General features: G+C 34.6%; 1 protein-coding gene across 5 annotated transcripts in view; it reads left to right on the top strand.

The window, feature by feature from the left end:
* The window catches only part of ERBIN (erbb2 interacting protein), a 106,611-nt gene that overhangs the window by 77,059 nt on the left and 7,082 nt on the right, over positions 1–22,470 (top strand). For 3 of the 5 annotated variants that reach the window (XM_007457097.1, XM_007457098.1, XM_007457099.1), the window contains 7 exons: positions 10–109; positions 3,366–3,487; positions 4,498–4,671; positions 5,498–5,683; positions 9,770–9,884; positions 11,876–12,059; positions 13,837–15,385. In XM_007457097.1, the coding sequence (XP_007457159.1) occupies positions 10–109; positions 3,366–3,487; positions 4,498–4,671; positions 5,498–5,683; positions 9,770–9,884; positions 11,876–12,059; positions 13,837–15,385 (2,430 nt within the window). Of the gene's footprint in view, positions 1–9; positions 110–3,365; positions 3,488–4,497; positions 4,672–5,497; positions 5,684–9,769; positions 9,885–11,875; positions 12,060–13,836; positions 15,386–19,381; positions 19,526–22,084; positions 22,205–22,470 lie in introns of all 5 variants that reach the window. The other 2 variants (XM_007457095.1, XM_007457096.1) reach the window with 2 other exon arrangements.

Below are 22,470 nucleotides of genomic sequence, written 5' to 3'. Positions count from 1 at the left end.
TTTCCCTAGTCCAAACCCCTGATACCTCTTCAAAAAGAGACTGATTCAGAGACCCAGAAAATGGTGCTTACTAACTACATGTTCCCTCAACAGCCAAGGACTGAGGATGGTAGGAATTTAAGAATCTCTTTTCTGTTAAAAAACAAATACAAATTACGGCAAAGGTGTAAAGTGAATTTTAAGTCTCAAAGACTTTTACTAATTTGAAGAAAATTTGGAGAATTGGTTAATGAAGTTCTCTGAAAATGGGAAAAAGAGGCAATATCTCAGCATTATAGATAGTTGAATTTAGAGGTATGTGTATACCATATGTTTCCTTAAATGACTCCTTTGATTTTGTTAGATGCATTTTAGTGTGGGAAAGGCTTCAACAGGAAAGTATAAGTTTATAGTATTCTGATTCCTTTTAGAGTTCATGTGTTTTTTAAAGTATTTCACTGTGGGTATTATAAGGAGAGCACTATAACTAGTGTACTTATAATACTGAATCAGAAACTACATTTGGTATGGTTAGGCAGGTGAATTTCCTTTCAACTGCAAGAAAAGCTTTTTCCTTTATCACAGTGTCTCTAAGAAATAGATGAGTCAGAAAACAATGTCCTTGAGGTGGAATTTTTTAATACTTCACATTTAGTTCATTCCATTTTTATTACCACCTATGTGCCAGGCATTGTGTTAGATCTAAGTTTTTGGTCTTTGTTGTTGTTGTTCTTGGCCGCGCCACATGGCATGTGGGACCTTAGCTCCCTGACCAGGGATCAAACCTGCGCCCCCTGCATTGGGAGCGTGGAGTCTTAACCACTGGACCGCCAGGGAAGTCTCAGATCTGAAGTATTTAAGATCTTAAATCCTTGCTTTCAAGAAGCTTATGATGTAAGAGGGGGATAATGATGAATAAATTTGAAAGAAAAGGCATGGTATCTTGAGCCTAGTTAGAAGAATCAGTCTTAAACAGGAAAAAGGTGAAGTATGGATCCACCTAACAATAAATTTATAACTGAGGAAAACAAGGTATCGGGGAGCAATATCAGTGTGAGGGTGTTCATTGCATTTATTTTCTCAGTGAAGTCAAAGAGAAAATTGCCTCTAAGACTGGGGGAAGGGCATTTGAGGGAAGTGGTAGTGATTTGGAGTGGCAGAGCAGACTGACTTAGAATAAATAGAATTCCTGAGCAGCATTGAAGATGGAGCAAGGAAGAGGGAATACCATAAATTTGCAGTGGTTCTAAGCAACAAGGTTATGTCATTTTTCTCTGGTTAAATTCCAGGGCAAAGAAGGTAGGTGATTGAAGTACCACGTTACGGACTTATTGCATAGGTATGACTTAAGGAAAGGGGGCAAGAAAGGTGAGAATGGTGGAAATAATATATCATGAAATCTAAGGTGAATAGAGAAGGAAATAAAACCTAGAGTGCTTTTACAGGAAGAAAAAGAAATGAGGTTAAGGAACTTGATGTTTACCAGCAATAATAAGGAAGTGAATGATTTAGAAGGACAAGTGTAGTGGTCAGGGAGGTGGAAAAGTATTACAGAAGCTAAGGTCTTGAGTATTACCGTGATTGTGAATCACTTGGGTGAAATGCAGATGGACATTGGAATTGAGAGCATCGAGGAATTATGAATAGGGTTGAGGTGGGGTCATCGCACATTTTCATCATTCAGGATTTTGGCAGGTCGTAGATAGAGAGAAAACATTCTAGGCAAATACAAGAGTCCTCAATGAATATGCCAGTGTGATCAGATCTAGTGGCATCTGAAATGCAGAAAAAGTGATGTTACTACCTGATGCCCTGAATCGCAAAAGATGTGAGATTTACACTAAAGCGTAGAAATTGTAGGTGACCAGAAGTTGACAGGAGTGAGAGGCATGGTAAAAGTTTTCTTTGGGGTTCTGAAAAAATTCTGGTGTAAAATTGCTTTGATGTAACCTAAAACCCTTAGAGATCTCTGGGCTAGGCTGGTGGAGTCTTAACCCCCATCCCCACCCCCAGTACATAATGAACAGTATTGAAATTTGGAAGATTATTTCCGAATGCCAAACCTTGAATGAAATAATTTATATATTACCATGTTACTTTTTGTAGGGAACTGAGGGAACTGCACAAAATCACATATCTATAGTGTTTTAATTGTTAGATTCTCTTCAGGAATCCTTCTGGTAACAAAAAAGCCTAAGGCGAGAGGAGAAATCTTCTCAGTCCTGGAAATAGACTTTGTTGGAAACTGTTGACTCTGCTTGCCTTTCCAAGTATACCACAAAAAGTATGTCAATAGGGTTTCCCAGGAGTTTGAACCACGTTGGACAAACAAACAAGAGCAAACACTCTAATTCATTTAATATTAAGCAACAACACAAAGCAATTAAAATTTTGAGTCAGGTAATGAAAACAAAGAAAAAGGTGCATCTCAAAGCTTTATTCCTGTTGTTAGTATTTGGTTTCATGGCATTCTTACTTTGGATATGAGATTAAAGAAGGTTAAGAAGCCCAAAATAAGGGCTAAAAATAAATGATAATTATGCTAGTTTTGCATAAATAATCAAACTGACCATATTTGGGTATTCCAGGAATTTCAGTTTTTGTATTAACTAATTTTAGGTGCTTTGAATTCCTTTTGTTGTTTTCTTCTAATGGGCAGAAAATAAGTTGTGATTTTATTTTGTACTACACAAACTTCTATAAGGTGATATATAATAGGTGGATTAATTTTTTAAGCCTTAGCTTTTTTTAGTTGCCTAATAAGCAAAAAGATGTGACAGTTGTCACATCTTTAATATTAATATCAGATAGCAGGATATGTAAGTGTTGAGTTTATGTTAAATTTTCCATTTTCCTTAGTTTTAATAGAGAATATCTTGTAATTACTTTATTTACGTAGTAAAGCTATATATAATGTTTCATGCAAAGATGTACTTACATGCCATCGGGGTAGTCATTTTTTACCAAAATATTTCCCTCTTTCTGACTTAACACCCCTCCCCCAGTACATAATGAATAATGTTGGAATTAGGAAGGTTTCTGAATGCCAGAACCTGGATTAAATAATTTATATATTACCATGTTACTTTTTGTAGGGAACTGCACACAATCACATATCTATAGTGTATTAATTGTTATATTCTCTTCAGGAATCCTTCTGGTAACAAAACAAGACAAATCAGCTTTAAGGAAGAAAAGATATGTCATTGATATTGTGAAGAAATGTTAGAAACACAGCCTAGTTGTTAGTGTAGCATTTATAGCTGCTGACATTGACCAGTCTTGATTTATCTTAATGAACATACCTCATAAAGAAAATTATGAGCAAGTAATAGTTTTTCATAATTATAGTAAAATACAGTGGGGTTTTGTTTGTTTTTCTCTAGTTATGTTCATATCAGATAATGAAAGTTTTAATCCTTCATTGTGGGAGGAACAGAGAAAACAGCGGGCTCAAGTGGCATTTGAATGTGATGAAGACAAAGATGAAAGGGAAGCACCTCCTAGAGTGAGTCTATTCTTTTTTCCTTCAAATTTTGAACAGGTCTGCTGATATTTATTGGGTACTATATAGCTGATCTGTGCTATTTTGCCCTCAAGGCACTTGAAATTTTATTAATCCAATACATTTATCGTGTGAAAGTATTCGAGAACAATATAAAATTATGCGATTAAAAGCCAAATTTCATAGTGTGTATAAATATAAGAGAAAAACAGATTATTATTTCCCCCTTACCTTTCTTTAGTGATTTATTTATATATATTATAGGGATAAAGAACTCTTTGATATGAACATTTTGTTTCTTTGTTAGACTGTGTTGCAGTGATAGAAGTAGCAAATACACATTTCCTAGTTACTTATGGATGTAATTTTTTCCCCTTATATAATAAAACTAACTGAATCCCATAAAATGATAATTAGATTGACCTTAGAAGTGTGTGGTTCCCAGCACATGAGTCATAATAATCTAGGAATTTTATGTATGTTTGCATAAACATCTAGCTGGAAAACATATATCTGTTTCAAAGCCAAGAGGTGGTGTTGGCAATATCCACACCATATATTTCCAAATGGAATATATTTAAGTCTACTAAAAAAAAAAGCTTTTAAAACATTGAAATCTTTAACTGTGAAGTTTTCGATTATCGATAAAACCATACTTTTATTGAGTCTAAAATGCTTTCAAAGGCCTATCATCTGTCTTCACAGTTACCCCTATGAGCAATGTAATTAAGATGGATTATAGATTAAATTTTGAGATTGACATTAGAAATATTTATCTGTAGATAACTAATAAGGACCTACTGTATAGCACAGGAAACTCTAGTCAGTACCCTGTAATGGCCTATATGGGAAAAGAGGAATCTAAAAAAGAGTGGATATATGTGTATGTATAACTGATTCACTTTGTTGTACACCTGAAACTAACACAACATTGTAAATCAACTATACTCCAATAAAAATGTTTAAAAAAAGAAATATCTGTATTTTAAATTGTGCTTATTTTATTTCTCTAGGAGGGAAATTTAAAGAGATATCCAACACCATACCCAGATGAGCTTAAGAATATGGTTAAAACTGTTCAAACCATTGTACATAGATTAAAAGATGAAGAGACTAACGAAGACTCTGGAAAAGATTTGAAACCACATGAAGATCAGCAAGTTATAAATAATGATGTGGGTGTAAAGGTTAGAAAATTCAAAAGCATTGACCAAAACCTGTTTCAGGTTCTATTAAAATTTTTAAATGATAAATGATACAATGATCCTTTTTGTTTACAAGAAAATGTACTTCCAAACTTAGGGCAGTGTTCTCAAATACCTGAACTAAAAGCTTTACTAGTGAGCAAACTCCCTAATTGCTATTATTACCACTTCAGTGTGGTTACAGACTGTCCATATGGGCAGGGGAGTGTCAGCATAGCCTTTGAAAAATCATTGCCTGAACAAAGAATAAGGTAACAAATGTCAGAAAATTCATTCTTATAGAAATACTTTTTCCCCTGGTAATATTGATTCACTCCACCCAGTTTTAATTTTAAATGTAATTGCTCTGACAGACCATTGGCATTTCCTCAGGATGTTTCTGAAACATACACTAATCCCTAAATTGTGTGTTCTTTAATGGACTCCCCCCCTCCGGCCCTCCATTGTATCACAGAAACAGAAGTCACTAGAATTACTATGTATTCCACAATGAGCAGGAAAATAATCTAGCCATCCTGATTTTGAGCGTGCTGAGCTAAGTGACTCACTCATAAATACCAGCTCTGCAACTTCTAGGATGAGATGTAGCCTCAGCTAAATTGTAAAGTTTAATGTGGCTTGTGGACCTTTGGGACCACCTGTTCCCAAAATGAGCATTTTATCTGTGAGTCCTACAGATTTCCATGTTTAAAGTTTCTTCAGTTTTTCCAGAATAGGAAGATACTAAATTACTGTTAAAATTTCATCTGAACTTTAATACAAGAATAGATATAAAGAATGTGAATTCTTTATCTTTTCTTTTACTTAGACTTCAGAAAGTATTACTCCAGTAAGAAGCAAAGCTGATGAAAGAGAAAAGTATATGATAGGAAACTCTATACCGAAGACCAGTGAACCTGAAGCTGAGGTCAGTCCTGGGAATCTGCCAGTGACTGCAAATATGAAAGCCTCTGAGAACTTGAAGCATATTGTTAATCATGATGATGTTTTTGAGGTATGGCTTTATGATTATTCTGGAGTAGTGATAAATGGTAAGAATTTAATATTTCATTGTTGCTAACTGAAGATAGGAGAAACCTGATACTGATAGCAGAAAATATGCTAATGCATTTGCCATTGAGAAATCTCATAATATTTTCTATACCATTAATTTATCACTTTAAACATTGGAGTACAGTGGATATAAAATTTTTACTATGTAAATTATGTCTTTAAAAAATATTTATTTATTTTGGTTGCGCCGGTATTAGTTGTGGCATGCAAGATCTTTAGTTTTGGCATGCCGACTCCTTCTTAGTTGTGGCATGCAGGTGGGATCTAGTTCCCTGACCAAGGATTGAACCTGGGCCTCCTGCATTGGGAGTGCAGAGTCTAACCCACTGGACCACCAGGGAAGTCCCTACTATGTAAATCAGATTGTGGCAGTGTTGTTCTAAAACATAAAATTCATAACGGCAATTGCTTTTATTTCTGTAACTTAAAAATGTTACATATATACAATGGAATATTACTCAGCCATAAAAAGAAACGAAATTGAGTTATTTGTAGTAAGGTGGATGGACCTAGAGTCTGTCATACAGAGTGAAGTAAGTCAGAAAGAGAAAAACAAATATCGTATGCTAACACATATATATGGAATCTAAAGAAAAAAATTGCTTCTGAAGAAGCTAGGGGCAGGACAGGCATAAAGACACAGACGTAGAGAATAGACTTGAGGACACAGGGAGGGGGAAGGGTAAGCTGTGACAGTGAGAGAGTGGCATGGACATATATACACTACCAAACATAAAATAGATAGCTAGTGGGAGGTAGCCGCATAGCACAGGGAGATCAGCTCAGTGCTTTGTGACCACGTAGAGGGGTGGGATAGGGAGGGTGGGAGGAAGGGAGATGCAAGAGGGAAGAAATACGGGGACATATGTATATGTATAACTGATTCACTTTGTTATACAGCAGAAACTAACACACCATTGTTAATTATACTCCAATAAACATGTTGGGAAAAAAAAAGGAAAAGTTGCCGTAGGTGTACTTCAATTATTTGACTTCTTTAGGCATCTATCATTGCTTATGAAGTAATTTTTTTCTTAAATATCTGAGACTTTTTTTTTTTTTTTTTTTTTTTTTGCGGTATGCAGGCCTCTCACTGTTGTGGCCTCTCCCATTGCGGAGCCCAGGCTCCGGATGCACAGGCTCAGCGGCCATGGCTCACGGGCCTAGCCGCTCCGCGGCATGTGGGAGCTTCCTGGACAGGGGCACGAGCCCGTGTCCCCTGCATTGGCAGGCGGACTCTCACCACTGCGCCACCAGGGAAGCCCCTGAGACTTTTTTAAAAGAGATTCTTCCCATGGATCAATAAAAACTGTAACTTTTTTTGAAAAAACAGCTTTATTGAGATATGACTCATATATTGTACAATTCACTCATTTAAATAAAGGGTACAGTTCAGGGGTTTTTCAGTTTACTAAAAGTTGTGTAGCCCTCACCACAGTCACTTTTAGAACATTGTCATTACCCCAAAAGAAAGCCAGTACTTCTTAGTTGTCTCCCTACAACTTCTCCATCCCCCCAAGTTCTAGACAACTAGTAATATACTTTATCTGCATCTCTAGATTTGGCTGTCCTTGGCATTTCATGTAAATGTAATCATCTGATATGTGGTCTTTGCAACTGTTTCTTTCACTTAACATAATGTCAAGACTATTCATATTGTAGCATGAATCAGTACTTCATGCATTTTTTAATATCTGAATAATATTTCATTGTAATCATCCATTATGGACATCTGGGTTATTTCCACATTTTGGCTATAATGAATAAGGCTTCTTTGAATCTTTGTATACAAGTTTTTGTGTGGATATATATTTTCTTTTCTCTTGGGTATATACCTCAGTGTAGAATTGCTAGATTGTATGGTAACTTTATGTTTAACTGTTTGAGAAACTGCCACACAGTCTTCCAAAAGTGATTACACCATTTTATATTCCCTTCATACACTGCTGGAGATATTAAGTGCTACAGAAATTTAGAAAGGAGATATTTTCTGGCTACGAAGAACCGTGGATGCTTTAAGTGAAGGAAGCATTGAACCTGTGTTTTGAAGTGTTTCAATTAGCAGAAATAGGAGAATTGAATGAAATGGAAGGAATAATGAGAGCAAAAGCATGGTATTTAGAAATTGTAGAAAAGAGCATGTTCCATCTGACTGAATATGTCAGGGGTTATAGTATATGAATAAAATTAGTAAGGTAGGTTGGATCCTGATTCTGAAGCCCTAATACCTCTGCTAAGAAATTTGGACTTGATGTTCTACACTATAGTCTTCAGGGAGCCACTGAAGACTTATTAGCAGAATTATCTACATTAAACATAATCATTGGAGAAAATGCAATATCCAGGGAGAAAGAGTAAGAAAGGAAAGAATATGAGCTAACTGCAGGAAGATTAATTGAGATGAGCAAAGGAAGCAGAAAGGTGGGAGGAGACTTAGGAGACTACAGTTCCCAGAAGCCCAGGTATAATATAATTTCATGAAGGAGAAGGCCTGGTCAGCAGTTTAAATGCTGCAGATGTCAAAGATTGAGACAGACCTTGTCCTTTTATCTCATTCTTTGCATTCATTCTATCAATCAAGTCCTGTTAATTGCAAAATTTCTGTCGAATTCTTTTTTTCTTTACTATCCATCACTACCATTGCAGGACAGATGTAGTCTTTTTTTCTTCAGGACTATCAGTATAGGTAGTTTCCTTTCTGCCAGTCTCTTTTTCTTTTCATACATCTTTAATACCAGAGTTACTATTTTAAAAGAATCTGATCTTGTGAGTTCCTGGCTTGTCAACTTTCATTAATGACCAAAACATACTTAATTGAGTTCATACTCAGAGCATAACCTTTTACTATCCGTTCCAGTCTGCCTTTTCTGTCTCCTGCCACTTATCTTAAGTTCAGCTGCATGGAGCTGACTTGGCATACCTTTTCTTGTTTCCATGCTTTCCCCTACTCAGAATGTCATTTCCCTCTTAACTCACCCTTCAAGACTAAGTCCAATTTACATTCTCTCCCTAATCTACTTAGCAGTCTAACTCTGTTGTAGTGCAGTTTGGAACAGGGTTGGCAAACTATGGCCTGTGGCCCAAATCCAGCCCACTGCCTGTTTTTGTGTGGCTTGCAAGCTAAGAACAGCTTTTACATTATTGAATGGTTGAATAAAATTCAAAAGAGAAAGTGTATTTCGTGAAATGTGAAAAATTAGATGAAATTTAGTTTTACTGGCACCCAGCCATGGTAGTTTGTTTACTTATTGCCTGTGACTACTCTTGTGCCACAGCAGCAGAATTGGTTGGTTGAAACAAGAGACTGTATGGCTTTCAAAGTGTAAAATATTTACTCTCTGGCCTTTTTACTGAAACAGTCTTCTGACTCCAGTCCATGACTTATTATGGCACTCTTAAAGCATCTAGAAATCTTAGTATTTTTAATAGAGCACCCTTTTAAGAGCTTTTATTTATTTTCACCATATTAACTAGGAATAATTTAACCTGTAGTAGATCTGATTTTATATATACTATATACAGTGTTAAAATTTTTCTATTAATATTTGTTGACGACAAGGTCTTTTTTGTGTGCTAACAGCACTCAATGGTAGATAGTCTGGGACAGTCTACCATTGGAACCCAGTGATCCTTGAGGGAATAAATTTGAGGGTTAGGAATAGACTTTTTGTTAGAGTCCCTTCACTAAACTTGAGTTTTTCGATGGCAGGGATTGTGTTTTACTCATTTTTGTTTCTCTGGAACTTGACATATTACCAGTACATACCAGTCATTAATACAGTTGGATTAAGGACTGCATAGAAAATTATACCTTAGGCACTTTGGTGTACTGTTAATAATTTCCATAGTTTTACAGCCATGTCTTGAAAAATTTAAGTCATATACTAGTTTTATTCACTATTACCTTAAAAAGGTTTTTTTTACCTGTTCTAAGTATTTGTTTCTCTTTGAAGTTCTTACAACTTAATATTTAAAGAAACCAAAATATATTTTTGTAAATATTTTCTCTCTTTTTTCTTTAAATTAGGAATCTGAAGAACTTTCTTCTGATGAAGAGATGAAAATGGCAGAGATGCGACCACCACTAATTGAAACCTCTATTAACCAGCCCAAAGTGGTAGCACTTAGTAATAACAAAAAAGGTTAGGTGTTAAAGGAAAGCACTAAGAATAGAAATGGGCTGAATAAGTTTATACATTTTTTCAAATAAATTTCACTAAATGTCATGTTATTTAAAACACTTCTTAGAAACAGTTTTTGAAACATGCCTTTCTAAAAGGTCTATTCCTTACCTCTCGTTTTTAAAGAAAAATCTTGATGGATCTTTTCTCTTCCCTCATTTGTGCAAGTTTACTTACATGTCATAGATTTTATAGGCAAATAAGCCTAGATTATGATTCCATCTCTACCACTCATTTGCTGTATGATCTTTGTGCTCCTTAATTTTGTGTGTGTATATATTAGACATACAATAAGGCTAATGAAGGGTTTTGTGACTCTCAAATATATCGGATTAGTGCCCTCAGACCTAGCATAGTACCTGATGTATAACAGATGCTGCTTGTTACTTTATCTCTCCCAGTACTTCTTTTTAACATCCCCACCCCCACCCCCACCTGACACAGAATCTCAGACTCTTGGAAAGGAAAGAAAACTTGAAGAGTCTCTATCCCTTCCTTTTATCCTTCCCTCACTCCTCTCCACCAAATGTCTGAACAACTCTACATTATCTCCACCAGAGGTTTATCCAGCCTTTACCTTTATGGTATTAATGAAACTTACTATCAAGGTGGCCATTTGGAGGATAGCTTGGGGTTTCATAATAATAATGGTACTGATATTTGTTACTAATTGTTAATTACTATGCTAAATAGTATACATGTTATTATCTAATTGTCACAATTGCCCCATGATAAGGAGGTAGAAAAGAAGAATGTGTCTAGGAGAGAACTTAAGTGCCATATAGTTTAGCAGTATTTTATTTATTTATTTTTTTGTGGTACACGGGCCTCTCACCGCTGTGGACTCTCCCGTCACGGAGCACAGGCTCTGGACGCGCAGGCTCAGCGGCCATGGCTTAGGGGCCCAGCCGCTCCACGGCATGTGGGATCTTCCCGGACCGGGGCACGAACCCATGTCCCCTGCATCGGCAGGCGGACTCTCAACCAGTGCGCCACCAGGGAAGCCCAGTTTAACAGTATTTTAAAAATTCAGAATCCAGAACCCAAATACCTTAAAGTTGAAGTTACAGAGCCCCGTGTGCTACTGTTTTCAACTGTAAACACAATCCAGGCTACTTGAACTGAGATATTTGGAACAGCAAAAAATTCATATAATCACCTATGACTACATGTCTGTATGTACTATTTCTATGATTTGGCTATAATTGAGTTAGTTAAAAACAGCCTTGAGGGTTGTAAAGATACGAAGTTATTATCTTTTTATTACTACTTTAAAAAAATAGTACTTTTTATACTACCTGACTATAATGGAATATAAATATTGTCTATTTCTGTTTATATAGTTGTTACAAATCCATCTCACATATTGAGAGTTCACTATTCATATACAGTTCTTTGAAATGATTTTAAAAAGTGGAAAGCTGACCTTGTGACAATTTTTGGATTTGTTTGGTGTTTTTTGGTTGATTGTGCTGCTCATTTTTATTATCAGAATAGATGAAAACAATTCCATACATGTATGAAATAATTTCTACCCCAGAAAAGTTTACCAAGGTTATGAACTGTACTATGTATTTCTTACTATTACGACTTTTTAAAACTAAAGATGTGTGGAAAAGCATATTCACTAAAACTAATTGATGGCCTTAAACATTGTGTGGTATCATCTTGTCAGTAGTTTAAATCAAATTCTGGGTAACTAACATTGGTCATATTTTTTTAAAAAAACTATAGGTATCACTAAAAACAAACTAACTGAAGGTATCACTATTTTTAAATTCTTTAATCTTTTTATGTATTAGGACTGAGTTTTCAGAGGTGAGCCTCTGGTTATCTTCTTAACCATATAATTCTTTACCTTATATATTGAACCAGGACAATATAAATGCCACTTGTCATCACTGGAAATTCTTCTTGGCTTTATCAATAGCTTAAGGTTTTTTTTGTTTCAGATGATACAAAGGATACAGATTCTTTATCAGATGAAGTTACACACAATAGCAATCAGAATAACAGCAACTGTTCTTCTCCATCTCGGATGTCTGATTCAGTTTCTCTTAATACTGATAGTAGTCAAGATACCTCACTCTGCTCTCCAGTGAAACAAACTCACATTGGTATTAATTCCAAAATCAGGTTTGTGAACATCTTAACAAAATGATTTATTTGTACAATAAATAGAAGTGGTAAGGCAAGTAAATATATATTATTAAAACATAAAAGATTTTACAAATTAATATTATAGAAATGGTTCAGGCAGTATATGGTTTCTTCCCCACTTTACTACTAATTATTTAGCTTTTACACATTTCCATTTTAAATCAATCTTTTAAATGGGGGAGAAAAGATTTAAAACATATTCTAATTCTCTTCATTAAAAGGTTGAACAGTTTTATAATATTTCTAGGTATTACAACATAAAGAGCCTGTTTGGAATAATTCAAATTTATTAAAAGGGGTATTTTTAGAGTTAGAAATGCAGAGTCACTTTGGGGGTTATCATTAAAGGGTTCAATGAGATGTTTCTGATTAGCGCTGTATTTTTGGTTTAGAGTTAAATTTGTAGGTCAAACTCACTGAAACAAGATTTACTTCCTACAGGCTTGAATTTGGGTGAATTTTAAAACAAATTTATTATTAGCGTTCTCAAGAAGTTTTGTTATCAAAGTGAGACTTTACCATTTTACTTTCATGTTATTGTATCAGCTAGAGTGCTTAATAGAAAGATTTGGGTTACAACTGAATCTAAAGCTTGTTGTATGGATATTGTTAACTAACTTGTGGAGTTAAATAGTTATTAAATTCCAGGCATATTTAAGACAAATTTTTCTATGTATTGATTTGCATTGCTTTAAAAGAAAGATGAATTTTATGTCTCAAATTGAGCTTAACTATTATGTAGTTGTAGTTATGATTAATCATTTATATCCTCTGAATTTGAGGCTAAGATCAGTATGGTAAAATATTAATTTTAAAACCTCTTAGAGGTTAAGATAATGATTAATTTGTCAAATAGTAAAATTTTACTGATATTGTTGGGAAGTAGTTGAGTCTGAGTCATGTTTTTTGTAATGAAATAAAGGCTAAGAAAGGGATATAGCCACACCTTTTTTGTTGTGTTTCTAGTAATATTTTTTGTTACCTAATGGGAAGATCAGTATTAAAGAATTTGTTGAAACGTAACTTGAATATTTACAAAGAGGACACAAATATGTTTTCATATCACCAAATAGAAATAAAATATCTTCTATAATTTTGGAATGGTACATTTTATAAATATTTGCCAAATACAGTGTAGTCACAGAAAAATGATTAGATTTAGTTTCTCTTTTGAGCTTTCTTCATATTTTGTAGATCTTTGAGTGATTGTTTAGTTCTTTGTATAACTTCCTTATATATATTTGAATCTAATAATACCTACTTAGTTAATATGATTAACTGATCGATAATGTGAGGCTTCAGAATTATTTGTAAAAATATTCTGTACTTTTTACTTAACTATTCAACTTACTGGCCTTTCCTCCATGTATGTGCCCATCTTTCAAGCATTTCTTGTTTTAACACAGTCATGAAAAGATGCAGCAGTAGAAGAGAATTATTTCATTACATAATCACACTTTTCTTCATTGTTTAGCTCTATTAAACTATTGTGATAGATGATGAAAATTAATCTTATCTATGAATTTTAATTAGTATGCTTTACCTTATCTCCATTTAATATAAATCTATATTATTTGACTGTTACAATAATATTTTTAAATTACATGCTTGATAATAAATGCCTTTTATCTGTAACTCCCATCAATGCTCTTATCTTTATGTACCTTCACTTTAATTAATTAGTTGTTAATGTTCCCCATTACTAAGAAAACTGGGCTTTATGATGTTTGTGATAAAATTTTCTTTGTTTTAGGCAAGAAGATGAAAATTTTAACAGCCTTTTACAAAATGGAGATATTTTAAATCATTCAACAGAGGAAAAAACCGAGGTTCCTGATAAAAAAGATTTTAACTTACCTGAATATGATTTGAATATTGAAGAGCGATTAGTTCTTATTGAAAAAGGTGTTGACTCAACAGCCACATCTGATGAATCTCACAAATTAGACCATATCAATATGAATCTTAATAAACTTGTAACTAATGATACATTTCAACCAGAGATAGTGGAAAGATCAAAGACAGAGGATACAGTGCTTGAAACAGGCCTTTTAAGCAATAATGCTAAAGGAGAGGCTGAGCACTTGGATAATGGAAACAAGTATCCTACTCTTGAATGCATAAATAAGGTAAATGGACGTTCTGAGGGAACTCCACAGTCTCCTAGGAGGACTGAACCACATGACACCAGTTCTTCTGTTGATGCAGGTCTTTCCAAAAGCACTGAAGATCTCTCCCCTCAGAGAAGTGGGCCAATTGGATCTGTTGTTAAATCTCATAGCATAACTAATATGGAGACTGGCGGGCTAAAAATCTATGACATACTTAGTGATAATGGACCTCAGCAGCCAAGTGCAACAGTTAAAGTAACATCTACTATTGATGGAAAAAACATAGTCAGGAGCAAGTCAGCTACGCTTTTGTATGATCAACCATTGCAAGTATTTACTGGTTCTTCTTCATCTTCTGATTTAATAGCAGGTACAAAGGCAGTTTTCAAGTTTGATTCAAATTATAATCCTGAAGAACCAAATATAATAAGAGGCCCTACAACAAGTGGCCCACAGTCCACGCCTCAAATATATGGTCCTCCACAGTATAATATCCAGTATAGTAGCAGTGCTACAGTCAAGGACACTTTGTGGCACTCCAAACAAAATCCCCAAGTAGACCATGTCAGTTTTCCTCCGCAGCGCTTTCCTAGATCAGAGAGTACAGAAAATCACAGTTATGCTAAACATTCTGCCAATATGAATTTCTCTAATCATAACAATGTTCGAGCTAATACTGGATACCATTTACATCAGAGACTTGGTCCAGGAAGACATGGGGAAATGTGGGCCATCTCACCAAATGACCGACTCATTCCTGGAGCATCGCGAACTACGATTCAGCGACAGAGTAGTGTGTCCTCTACAGCCTCTGTAAATCTTGGTGAACCAGGTGCCACGAGGCGGGCCCAAGTTCCTGAAGGAGATTATTTATCATACAGAGAGTTACATTCAGTGGGAAGAACTCCTCCAGTAATATCAGGATCACAGAGACCTCTTTCTGCACGAACATACAGCATTGATGGTCCAAATGCATCAAGGCCTCAGAGTGCTCGACCCTCTGTTAGTGAAATACCAGAGAGAACTATGTCAGTTAGTGATTTCAGTTATTCACGGACTAGTCCTTCAAAAAGACCAAATGCAAGGGTTGGTTCTGAACATTCATTATTAGATCCTCCAGGAAAAAGTAAAGTTCCTCATGATTGGCGAGAACAAGTACTACGACACATTGAGGCCAAAAAGTTAGAAAAGGTAATTAAACATGAATTTTTCATTCTCCTATTTATGAATTTACTAATTTTCCTTTAAAATATTTGGCAGTCTTTGTTGATGAAACAAGATACTCTGAATTATTGAACATATACCTATATTCTAGAAGTTTTTTCTTGGTAATGAGATTAGAGGTCCAAGTTTAGACTTAGCCAGTCTCAAAACAGTTGAGATGTTAATATAAACTTCTTTCCCTTCTCTTACTCCTTAGTGTTTTCTAATGGGCTTACCTTCATTTTATATATTTAGGTGTGTATCTCGTTTAGATTGTGTCATACTGCAAATAATACACATATATACATGTTTACCTCTGTTATTTTCTGGCTTCCTGCTCTCGTCTATTAATAATTAATTATGTAAATGTTTACAGAAATAGCAATTTACCATATAGTTAACAGAATAACAAGAAATGGATTGTAAATGTGTATCTTTCACCTAAGATTTTTTTCCCCAGTTCATGTTGTATGACTAACACTGTCACTGACTCAGATGGCTTCTGGCATGGCATTTACTCTTGACTTTCCTGAATTGCATTTCTGACCTATTTGAACTCAGGTGACTGTGGCTCTAGTGTAGTGTAATGTAGTTTGGAAATAAGCTCATGTTCAGTTTATAACCTTATGTATAGATATTCCTTTTTTGAGAGAGAAATTTTTTAAAAATTATGCTTAAAACTGATACTTTGGAGCAGTTCCGTGGCCCAAGTATATAAGGCATATTCGTTCTTCAAGATTTAGCTTCATATCTCTTAGTGGATTTTACCCAAGGATTATTTTAACTTTGTTTATTGATATAAGATACTTTTAAAAACAGCTGAATGTATACAACCTCAATTAATCGTTACTTTTTAAAATTCTTTAAGTTTTTCAGAAATCAGTGTCTAAAATGTGATTAATACCTTATGTCAATTCACATTGAACCTCTGTCTGTAATTGTTAGCTCTTTTTAATTCTGTTCTTAGCTTTAAGTAGCTGAGCATCTATAGCATTAGGAGACTTCATTGTCAGCTCTCCATTTTGTTTTGGCTGTAATTCTCTACATACTGTTGAGGCTCTTTAAATTTGTGTGTCTTATCTATGGAATTTGGAGAATTCTTAAGCAAAGGGTAACATAACTTTTATAAATAAACTTCTGGTGATGGTGTGGAACTGGATTTGAGGAGGAAGAGGCTATAGTCAAATTGATTGAGTTATGAGGCTGTCTAATGGTCCAGAAAATAAATGGAATGAAAAATATATCAGTGGAATTGAGGCAAAGGAACAAATTCAAGAGGCAGTTCTGAAATAGATTATAAGAGTTTACTTCTGATGGGAATATTCCTGTAATCATTCATTGAGGAAAAGGGATTAAGCTTGAGATTGGTACCTTGAATAACTGGTTTTTGGGACTGCTGTTAACTGGATATTGAAGAGGAATAGCAGGTTTGGAGGAAGAGATGAGTTTGGTAATCATTATATTTTTAGTTGGCATCTCAGATGGCTATTCTCTACTACTTTCCTGTCTGACACAGACACACCTGGACTTTAGTAAATAGGAAGCAAGTAGCAGCCATCTCATTGTTCACTGTATCTCTCTAAATTCTAAACCTCATGTTTAGAATTTACCGTATGATTGCTTAGAGAATGCATGACAGTAGTTTCCCTTTTGTGCTCACTGGTAATTTATAGGTGAGAATCAATTCAGTGAAATTAGGAAAAGCCTTTTGAGGACACAGGGCAACAAGATTTAGACTGTGATGGAAGATCTCTATTTGCTCCTCTGCATCTCCTCCTCTCTCCCTTAAACATTATTCTAATGGCGTGGTAGACATTTGAAAATTTTCCTCAGGGGATTTCACAATGCCTGCCCTACCTCTAGAGGAAAAGTTGCTACTTTGCCCACCTGAGGAGTTTAGTAGTAACACAGAAAGAGATAAGTTATTGAAGCTTACTTGGTTTTTTTTAACCTTGTAGTAGTAACCCCTCCTTCCCAACCGCTGTGGCAAACTGTACCTGGAACACAAATGTATAAAATAAATCCCACCTCAGAAATCTCAAGACTTATTTAATTAAACTAATCAACAGAGATTGAAAAGGAATAAAAATTTATTTCAAAATTAAAATTATTTCTAATATCAGCATTTGCCAGTATTCCTTATTAAAAACTGATAAGCACTCAACCAGAATATGATTAACAAAACATGATGATTTCCATGTTCACTTGCTATTATACAGCTATTAGCATGTAGTGAAAAACAGTGCCCAGGACGTTTGCCCAGCACTTAATTGAGCTTTGCACAATGTGTTGATGTGTTGTGACAGAGTGCAGTTTTATGTGGCTGTCTCTGTACAAGCCTGAATTCAAAGTCAGACCTATTCCAAACTTTAGCCTTCTTAATCAGTGAAATATTTACAAAAACCTCATGTATATTCAAAGATGACAGCAAAGGCTTTGTTCCAAGATCAACATATTATTAAAAAGGGTCAATCAGACCACTCAAGTTGACACATTAAAATTGTGTGTAACACGTGAGGGTGTGTTGTTGAAATGTTTCTCTGTGTGTGTGGTTATGTGTATAATTTATTTTTACATTCTAATCAGGTGTTTGGGGAACCTCTGAACTGCCTCTGCCGAATTCTTATTCTTTGTGAGATGGTTTGGGAAAATACAGGCCTGGCCTGTTAAATTCAGCTTTTTCTTTAGTCTTTACTTCAGAATCCACAAAATAACTAAACATGTACATTGTAATTTTAGATTCTTTTCATTCTGGAATGTCATGTTAATGTTTCTTGCTATTAGAGATCAACTTCATTATCTGGAGAAAATCTGTATTTTCTAAGAGTAATACAGAAATGCTTATTATATATGTCATAACATATATATAAATGCTTGTTGTAAATGTCATAACAAGTATTTGTGGATTTGTGCATTTCTTACTAATAAGTCATGCCTAAAATATGGTTTCTCTCGGTTTGACCCTCAGACCCTTAAAGTTTAGGGACATGACTAAAAGCATCCACATGTGAAAGAACAGTAGTTAACTCTGGGAATAAACAAGCAGGAACAATGAGAATCAGGCAGTGCTTTTATTTAAGTACATTTCTCAGGCAGCTCTGGGATTGGCAGTTAGGCATTTATAGTAAACTCAGTCGTGGAAGGATTCCATCAGTGAAACTTGAAGGGTTCTTCAAGTTTAAGCAGCAAAGCCACTACTAACTACTAAAATATAATAATCTTTAATATCTATCTATTTGAATGGGAAAAAAAGTTTTACATGTGCATTTTCTAGATTTATTGAAATTTTTTTCCTGGTAATTGTAAAGCAGTAGGAGCCTTTTAAATGTTATATCCTAAAACTCTGTGTGTATGTTAAACTTTTCTCTGATGTTAAGACATTTTTCTAAATGTGGAAGATAATTTTTATTAGAAATTGCAATAGCCAAGAGCCAGGTATTTTTTTTTGCAAATATATTTTGTGCTGTATTATGTATGTCTAAACTCTCCATTTACTTAATAAGACAGAATTAATTTCTATAAAATGAAGCAGACTCTCTAGAAACCCATTTTGACTTAGAAATAACTGTTGGTAAAGTTTGTCTTTATAAAGAAATTAGTTTGTGTTCTGTGTGTAACTATATACGTACAGATATATCTGGGTATAACATCAATTCCTATCTTCCGACAACCTTCTAATAAGGTATGTTAGGAGTAAAAGAAATAATCGCATTATAAAAGCAGCTGTGTGTTTGCACTTTCTTTTTTGGTGTTTAAACATGTGAATGTTTGGGTTTACATATAATTTATGTGTGTACATGTATGTTTTCATGTAAATATATGGTAAATAGTGCCAATTTCTTTCAGTGGCACTGAAAATTCAGTGTTGCCTGATATTTCTGCGTGGTATTGGGGTTACTTGTATATATGTCTATGTACATAACATGTCTTGTGAATTTTGCATGCTACACTAATCTCTGTTAAATCTATCCCCTCTTTATTCAGAGCATGCTGTCAAGGTCCTTTAATTCCAATTTTACTGCTGTAAGCCACTTTCACTATGGCAGCTCTAGGGATCTGCATGGCAGCCAAGGCAGTCTTGCCTTGAGTATTGCAGACGGAAGAGATTCTGGTGGGCACATTTTTCGAGTGAGTACCTGTAGTAGATCAGTACCTTTAGTACATAGAAGAGGAAGAAACCCCACATTTTGATGTTTTAACAATTCTAGAAAATAAATTTGTGCTGTGGGTTAAATATCTTGTTTACCTCTCAGTTCTTCCATGGCTTAGTTCTAAAAGTCTGCAAAGCTGATTTAGTTTTTATCTCTTACGTTTCTGTGGTCATAACTAAGGATGTAGTCAGCTCTTATATAAAAAGGGGTGAGCGATAGGAATCTAAGAAGTTTTTTAAAAAATTATTTTTCTTCACAGTGCTTTCTCTTAAAATTAGCTTCCTCTCCCTAACTCAAGGTTTTAAGGCTGTGCCATGTGTAATACACAGCGGGGTTGTGGGAAAGAATAATTTTCACTTTAGTGATTAAGGGTTGGCAAATAAATACTTGGAACTAAGTTTAATCCTAATTTGCAGCATATGATTAAATGTGAGCCTGGAGAAATTGCATTAAGTACCAGTGAAAAGACAAAACCCAAATCCTTTATTACCCACGTAATTGTTAGTGGGGAAGAAGAAAGGTTTATTCTTTTAATGAAAGTTAAGGGTAGGGGATAAGAATGACAGAAACGGAGAAAGAACAGAACAACTCCGCGTGGCTGTTTTAAGATTTTTCTTTCTGTGACAACTTGAGGTGGTAGCATGGCCTCTAAGTAAATGTTTCCTCTGCCCCTCTTCCTCCATCCTGAAAAGACCTTTCTCCCGTTGTAAAGCCGCATTCTCTCCCCCATAATTTTATTTCCATAGTGACCCTGCTTCTGGGTCCTTTGCTTTTTCCTGAATGTCTCCTTCCCCACCACCCCCAATCTCCTACTACTTTTTAATATACTCCTGGCTTAACTCTGTTGTATTCTAGGATAGGAGCAGTATCCTCGATTCACTTTGTTCTGGCAGGGCCTCACCCATCTTGCTCTGCCTTCTGTCACCTGCCACCACCTGGTTTCTGTGTTACATAATAGTGGCAACAATCGTTTTGTAACTTAACAGTTTGAAACAGAGAGGAGATGATGGCAAGTAAGCCCTGCATTTCTGGCACTCATTCCAGCTGAAGCCATGGGGTAAAGACTGGGGGCTTTTATTAACTCAGGGATAATCGTTACAGTCATGTGGAACAATTGTTCTTTACAAATTCTTGAACAGTAATATCTTTTGCTTGTTTTTATTCAAGTCAGAGTCTTTGAGTCTGTTGCATTTATTAACTTTTTCATCCATAATGCACTTGTTCATTTAAAGACATAGTCGTACATTCACGCTTGAGTTTAAACTTCAAGCTGTGAGCTGAGTTGATTATTACACATTCTGAAAGCGCATCTCAAAAATGGAAAAGGAAAATAAAGTAATAAAGTATTCATTGTATAAATAAACAAAATTAGATCAAACTACATCTAAAAATGCTAAGCCATGGTTTGAACTAGCAACAAACTGCACATGATAGCTTTGTTGCAGATATGGTTCCTAAGACTAAATTATAAACCCTTAGATTTACATGTATCCTATGACATATCATAATGAACTGGATTTCAGATTATTTTTCAACATGATGATGTAGTTTGTGTATATGTGTTGCCAGCCATACACTGTTTTGAAGATAACAGTACTGCTATTTATCACAGTCTCTGTAGTTTTCTAAAATATAGCTAGGTGTGTTTAGAACTAAATTAAGATGAAAAATAAGCATCTTGCTTCCCAGCATATTTATAAGAAATATTCAGAGATAATGAGATATTGAGTCTGTTTTTTCTCTAAAGGTATCAGTGAGATAAACTATAATGTAAGGATGTTATTTGATATATAAAAATATGAACTCTAATAAAATTTAAAAGCATTTCATCAGAGCAGTGCTTTTGAAAATACTGAGCTAATATTAGTGTGATACAATTAGGCTAAAGCAAGTTTTATAAGACTGTATGTTTATTGATATTGCTCATCATTAATAAGGAAATCCTGGGTGATACTGTGCTGTTAAAAAAAAAACAGTTAATTTTTTTACCAAAAAACTTTTTGCTGTGCTCAACAGGAGCACATATATTTTAGTTTCTCTTAAAATTTGGGACTCTTAACTTGGATTAATAACTAAATTTATTGCTCGAAGTGTTAAAAGCTAGGTATTACTGTAAATAAAGCTAAAAGTATTATAAAGGAATATCTTAACAGTATATGTTCATATGTACTTTTCACACATTATAAGAACAAACATTTTGCCATGTAACTTTGAAAGACTGTTAAAGGTACTAATATTTTTTCCAGTTTTATTGCAATATAACTGATATATAACATTATATTAGTTCAAGGTATACATACTGATGGTTTGATATATGTATGTATCACAAAGTGATTACCACAATAATAAATAAATAAATCTAGTTAATACCCATTATAAAGGTGCTAATGTCGATGGTAGTTATGATGGTAATGTTTGATTTGGTTCTTCATCTTTCCATTGTCTAACAGTATCTCCTCTCAAGTGTCATCATCATTTTGGTTTCACATCTTAAAGATCATTATTTGTTTATTTTTTATTTCCCCCTCATTTGAAGCATCCCCAGACATCCTGTGCAGGAGATCCTTGTCAAGATGATATATTCATTTCAGGACAGCAGAACTACCCAGCAGCTACACTTAGTCACAAAGATGTTCTTCCAGACAGCTTGATGAAAGTAGGTGCTCAGGGAATGAAGTAGTATCTGTGAGCTTATTGTGTTTTACAGCTTTTGAACTAAGAAATATCATATATGCTTTAACGCTGAAAATGCTTTTTTGAGGACCTTCACCTCTTGATTAGTAAGGGTTTTTTTAAATAATTGAGAAATATGAAATAAAATTTCACTCTGCTATTTCTTAGTTTATTCCATGATTTCTTCCACACTGAAGAATCATTTTGTTATCTTTGGATTTCTGTAGTATCTCCTACTTTTTGGCATTC

Source organism: Lipotes vexillifer, unplaced genomic scaffold (genome assembly GCF_000442215.2).
Source record: "Lipotes vexillifer unplaced genomic scaffold, Lipotes_vexillifer_v1.1 scaffold241, whole genome shotgun sequence".
Lineage (NCBI taxonomy): Eukaryota > Metazoa > Chordata > Mammalia > Artiodactyla > Lipotidae > Lipotes > Lipotes vexillifer.
This window is presented reverse-complemented; position numbering and strand designations above follow the sequence as displayed.